Genomic DNA, 6,384 nt, shown 5'->3' on the forward strand with positions numbered 1-6,384 from the left:
AACGAGACTAGAGTTCAATATTGCTAGGATCTAGACGAAACATTTCGATTACTGATTACTGATTATTGAACTCTAGCGTAGGAATACATGCAACTACAAAAACAATTGAATTGTTCGTACTATATAAAATCTGACTATTTTCAAGGTATTTATAGATACTTTTCTTTTGAAAAACAATGGCACAACATACAGTACACCGAATTTCTCTATTATTTTCAAGATCTACGTCTTGTCAGCGGTGATAATTTGTGCTTAGGTCCAAACACTGTTTCACTTTTAGTTTGCCAAAGTAACTGCGTACGAGAGTTGATTAAAATCAACTCCCAATTAAACAAGTAAGTGCAATGTACAATTACCAAATAAAAGACCGTTCCAATAATGTTTCCAGAAAATAAAAAAATAAAAATAAAAAATCCACATATATTTCATACATATGCGTAACTTAATCCGTAAATGTAAACCAATACTTTCAATACTAATCCTTTAGGACTAGAGTAAAAAAAATCAAAGAAGACATAAATACTGAAAATAAAATATGTTATAAAATATGTAATTAAATACATTTGTAAACCACTTAACTGTAAACTGTAATCAAATACACTTTAATTCACAACTCTTGTCTATAACATCAAAATGCAAAATAAATTACAACTAAATAAATCATGCACAACCAGCACAGCAAGCATTATTATTGTATAAAAAACACACATGTATATTTTGTCTCACTATATAAGTACTTGGGTATTATCACAATTGGTAAGGACTTCTTGAAACAAATATATTTCATATATCACAATAGAATCAGGTTTTAAAACTGGAAAAACTGAATATACTTCATCACATAATCAAATAAAAATATGTTTTCAGTTAAAGTGTTAAGTGTTATTTCTGCAACTTTCAGATATGCAGTTATTCATTTTGTATTAAACTTTCAACATGTTCAAGGTTCTTAATCTAAATTTTTTTTTATCTTTTTCACAAAATAAAAGCATGGCTTAATGAACTCTTGTTGAATCACTTACAAATTTGGCAAAGGAATTTTTTATAACAGTCTCTACTGTCTACATCTATATACAGTAAATCAACTTCAATTCGCGTGCGAGAAATTTTCGCGAGTTTCGTGAGGGCTTCATTGTTGCGAATATTTTTCGCTGCAGACCAGTATTTATCACATAGTACCAAACAGGTGTGGATAAAGTTTAGTCGCAAAAATTAGTCGCCACGAACCAGTTCATCTCAGATAAACCGCAAAATAAAGTCGTCGCGAATAATAGTTGGTTTACAGTATGTTTTAGATGAGAATATCCCTTCAGGGTTAGAGTTAATTTTAGGTAAATAATTTATAAATATGAGTTTACATGTGTGCAATTTTATCAATAACACAGATGGTTAGAATAAACTCCCAAGTCATAAATCCTTACATTTGGAATGTGGCAAACTAAAAAAAAATTATAAGAACACATCTAAGCCATATGTTGCAGGATGAATAATCTTGCTGGTGAGAAATGGTTGATGAATGAAATTTAAGTTTTGTTTATAACCAAAAGATAGATGGGACATCATTGGAGACGGTCCTCATTCAATTCGCTTTCAGCAGAAATGCTCCTGTATTCAATTTCATCAGGGTTCTCCGATCGGATCTCTATTTTCACTTCTCTGAAAGTGTTTTTGGGTAGTGTGATTCGACTAGCAACTGTCCAAGCTAAGCATAATACCATTAAGTTTATGATGGATTCTCCTAACATTATGTAGGCAAGCCACATGGGAGAGGAATTGTCCATCAAGAATCCCAAAACGATGGGATTAATCATTGATCCCAATGACGCTGCTATGAGGAACAAGGAAGCTACTAATCCCGTAACTGGTAAGATGGACTCCTCCGTCCAAGCAAAAACTAACGGAAATATCATGGACATTGCTAATCCTACTACTCCGGATGAAATCCAAATCCCTTCGTAAAATTTGAACTGGGCTGATAGGAAAATTCCCAAGAATCCCAGGATAAGGAGAACTGTGAGAATGAAAATTAACTTAACCGGCTTGAAAATCCGTGCCAAGAATATCCCAACGAATCGCCCAATGGTGTAGCTTATCCAAAATACAGCAGTAACAATGGACGCCATATATTTCGTCCACTTTAACTTGCTAACACAAAATGTGGCCAGAAAGTTGTTGAATCCATCTTCCATGGCACAATAAATTCCGACGAACACCATCAAAGTGATCAACACAGTAGCTTTCATCCCGGTTGATAACCTCTGGATATTTCTCTCCTCATCGATGTCCTCACCCACAGAACTCACAGATTTTACAGATTTCACATCTGAAGGTCGTTTGGATGTGCAGGCTAACACAAATAATGGAACAGTAGCTGTTAGGGCAAGAAAAGCTACTATTGAATATGGGACATATAATCTAGACTCTGTCCATGGGAAATCACCAGAATCACACGTTGTTGCATTGTTTGTGTAATTTGCTATACTTGTATTTCCTATGATTTCACTGGTGGTATTCGTATTTGTATTATTTTCTGGAGCAAGGAATGGGCCGGTGACAAATGGAGAAATGGCTCCTCCAATAGCAAAAGCGAAATGAATACTCTGTAGGAACGATTTCCCATCAGCTCTCCAGAGACTAATAAGTAGAGCATTGCCAGCTAAAAGAGAACCAAAGTATTGAAAAATCTGAGCTACTATCATGACTTTATATGAGCATGACAGTTAAATCTGAGTAACTTAAGTTTATCTTTCTGGACGATTTTGATATAATTGGATGTTCCTGGAATGACTACTAATTACATGCAATGTACTACTGATGAAGGATTTATGCCATATGAATATTTTTAAGAGTTGAAAAACTAAAACTTAAAGTCAAGAATTAAAGAAGTGTTTATCTCTGTAAGGGTCTGACATTTCTTTCAATTGTGTTACGCTCTTTCATCAAAGGACTGAGAGTACTTACTGGTGTCTAAGCCACCTCCGGCAAGTCCCATAAACACATGCATTGCAACCATCAATTCATAGATGTAGCACCAAGGAATGACGGCTAATGTAACAGTCATACCTACAACTGACCAAGCCACAGAGTAGGTCTTCTCCTTTCTCATCTTGTCAAAAATGATTCCCATAACAATCGAGCCTATGAGATACCCCACAGAATGACCGGTCATGAATGCCGAGGCTTGTTTCAGGGAAGTGCTAGTGATGATTCTTAAGTCCAAAAGAGATGGCCCAAAATGGCCCATGGTCCAACCCTGTAATAAATCCACCAACAGTCACTTAAATTATCATTCAAAGAGTAGAACTTTTATCTTATTCTTTTCTTATGAAATGAAGATTTATTTTATTTATCAAACTTTCTGTTCAATTCGTTACTCTAAAGAGGATGACTATTTGATATAATTATTCAGACAGCATAAGAGTACATGTATTATAAAAATGCATTCAAATTAACATTTTGTCAAACTTTTCACCAAACAATACACTGTTTTCACTAATATGATACTCCAACAGTAAATTTAAATTATTTTAAGAGGACTAGATAATCGTGGCAATATTTAGACCACATTAACCTCCTTTTATTGATATAACAATAAAGAAAGTGATTCAAATCTTAAAAATAAAATATTTGGATTTTTTCTTTTCTAAATAGTATTTCATGGCTAAAAAAATTAAAATTTCAAAATCTGAGTGATAATTTGTTGACTATTAAGCCTCCCTAAAATATGATGTTTTTTCTCTGTTCTCTGAGCATGTAAACACTCACTAAAACAAAGAAGCTCCACATAATACCCAGGGAAATCAAATATTTCTCTCGGTATATGGCATCACGTCTCAGTCTTGCCAGAATCCCTTCCTTTTCATTGTCCTCTTCAAGGATAGACTTGTTGAGACCTTCTCTTTCTTCTATGTGGGCGTCTTCGTCATTAACCTCAAAGTCGTCGAAATCGTGTTGTGGTGAGTTTTTAGTTTCGATGACCTCTTCGTTAATTAACCCCATTGTTCTAGATGTCTGAAATTAAAAAAAAAAGAGAAGACGATAATATTACACAACAGAATGAAGTAAACTAAAACTACAGTAGGTTGGTACCTTATTATGATACAATAGACTATATATAAATGGTAGCCATTGCAATTAGCCAAAATCATACGTGCGTATCCCTCTCCGAACGAAATTCATTACATGAAATGGGGGAGGGTGGGAATGAGTGAATCAATGCTAGTATGACATTATTTCAATGATCCAGATTTAAAAAAAAATCTTCACAACCTGGCTGATATGTGTCCATGGCTCAGTGTTGGTGTTCTGGACAGAAGAAAGTAAATCACTTTAGAATGCTTCATGGTCAATAAATTAAGCACCAAATGTACCTAGATATGTTAAGGTAGCTCCATACTCGTAAAATTCTCTGAGGAAAGTTGAAAAACCGAATTGATTTCGACTTAATAGACTTAAATGTCAGCAATTGTTAGAAAAAATATACATGTCATCACACTTTTTGAGATGCCAGATAAACATAAACTAAAGCATATTTTAGCATTAGAAAAATGTATTTTTTTTTGTTAAAAGTAAAATCTTGTAGGCAGAAATTTGTTTTTCTTGTTTAATTTTAATGTCAACTTTATCAGAAAACTAAATTACAAAAATATTCTAAAATTAATCGTTGGAATAAGAAAAACTATAGCATTTAGACATACAACTGAGAGAAAAGTCAGAAAAAGAGTTATTTCCCCTTTGCATAGAAAAAATATACAAAAATTTGGAAATTTAGTATAAAATTAAGTTCGAAAATATCTTGAACCTACCAATAATTCTAATTTTATCCATGTGATTATATTCACATAAAATAAATAAAACTATCTTGCACAGTTTTTAAAGAATTCAAAGTTTTACAAAAAAGTGTGACATCACAGAACACTGGATCTACTTTAAATATAATTTTATTTTCCATAAGCAATGATTCAGTAAAGAAAGATTTTGTATATTTTAGCTTTCACTTTGGAATGGATTCCTGCATCATTCTACATACATGTAGTTTCTCTTTCTAAAGGAGATAAATATAGTATAAAAGATGACCATCTAGCCCTCCAAATAAATCATATCAAATTGTATAAAAACTAGATTTTCAAAACAGGTACAGGTTTGCACTTGAACTTAAGTATATGAAAGACATGTATACATACAAAAGATGGTTGGGTAAAGCCGCGTTCATTTATCTCACAGCTGACTCATAAGACATGTAATCGCTGATAAGGGCAATGTAAATAGAACTGACTTGTATTTACATGTACATGTAGAAGTGTTTACATATATATATATATATATATATAGCTCAAACTTCAATCACAAAAGGTAAAAATATATTCTGTATCTTCACCTATTTGTAATATTACTAAATGTCCTAAATTATCTTCATTTTATGGAAGAAACATAAAAATGATTGTATATAAATTTGCACCAGTTGTAAAATGTGAATGCATCTACGAATTAGTAAAACAAACCTAAATTATTAGCAGAAATAAACATTTAGGGAGTGCTAAAACAAGAAGGTTACATAACTAACCGCTTTTGATTTTAAATATGCAAGAGGTAAAACATGCATTAATCTTATTTAAGCAACTCTGTATTGAACTCTTGTTTCTGATAATCCGTTTCATTGTGTTTGTTTTAGAGTATTACGCCGGCAAACCGAACAGCTATAAAACGCGAACATGATAAAGACTTGAGTGTAACCACAAGGAATCGATCGACTCTCTTTTCAGAAAGCGATAATACCGTTTACAAGAAATTATTCGCCCCCGTTTTATTTTCGCCCCTTTCGCCCTCGTTGTCAGCAGGCGAATTGAAGACTGTGCGAATTTAATGTCTCTCTTTAAATTCAACTGTGTCCGGGCGAATTCAAGATGGGGTGAAACTGTTTGCAAGTTTAGAAGGGCAAAAATTACACGGGGCAAAAATAACCTGTATAGTACCTGACATATACATTTGTCTGCAATGTCCTCATCGGTAGAATATATATTACCTTTATTTTATAGACTTAAAACTAGTTTTCCCAAATTGTTTGTCTTCTTTACTTTATAATCGACGACTTTGCATGAAAGTTTAGATCGCAAGATTCTATTTTATATTTTCATTGTCTTCTAGCGCTACCGTATAATCTTATACTGTCTACAGAATAATATTTGCCCTCGTTTTATTTTTGGCCCTTTCGCCTTCGTTGTCAATGGGTGAATTAAGACTGGGCGAATTCGTAGTGTATGGTTTATGGCGTAATGGTCGGGGTGTATAGGGGAACCACTGTACGGTTGGGTGTAATGGCAAAGGTTTGCGGTGTAGGGTATGAGGGTGCGAGGGTGTAGGTGAAGGGTGTAAGATTGGGGGTTA

At 33.5% G+C, this 6,384-nt stretch overlaps 1 protein-coding gene across 1 annotated transcript; it reads right to left on the reverse strand.

Moving 5' to 3' along the window:
- Positions 1–78: 78 nt before the first annotated feature.
- On the reverse strand, positions 79–5,226 carry LOC128162647 (sodium-dependent glucose transporter 1C-like). Its single transcript, XM_052825890.1, has 4 exons — positions 5,184–5,226; positions 3,766–4,011; positions 2,962–3,253; positions 79–2,656 (listed from the first exon to the last, which is right to left on the reverse strand). The coding sequence occupies exons 2-4, from the start codon at positions 3,997–3,999 to the stop codon at positions 1,560–1,562; spliced, it is 1,623 nt and encodes a 540-aa protein (XP_052681850.1). The 5' UTR covers positions 4,000–4,011; positions 5,184–5,226; the 3' UTR covers positions 79–1,559.
- Positions 5,227–6,384: the final 1,158 nt, after the last annotated feature.

Source organism: Crassostrea angulata, chromosome 9 (assembly GCF_025612915.1).
Source record: "Crassostrea angulata isolate pt1a10 chromosome 9, ASM2561291v2, whole genome shotgun sequence".
NCBI lineage: Eukaryota > Metazoa > Mollusca > Bivalvia > Ostreida > Ostreidae > Magallana > Magallana angulata.

Excerpts from the sequence above, each read along its gene's own strand:
- LOC128162647 (XM_052825890.1), bottom strand. The coding sequence starts at position 3,999 with ATGGGGTTAATTAACGAAGAGGTCATCGAAACTAAAAACTCACCACAA. Across the intron at positions 3,254-3,765 it reads TGTGGAGCTTCTTTGTTTTA|GGTTGGACCATGGGCCATTT; the intron begins GTGAGTGTTTAC and ends GATTTATTACAG. Across the intron at positions 2,657-2,961 it reads CGGAGGTGGCTTAGACACCA|CTGGCAATGCTCTACTTATT; the intron begins GTAAGTACTCTC and ends GTTCTCTTTTAG.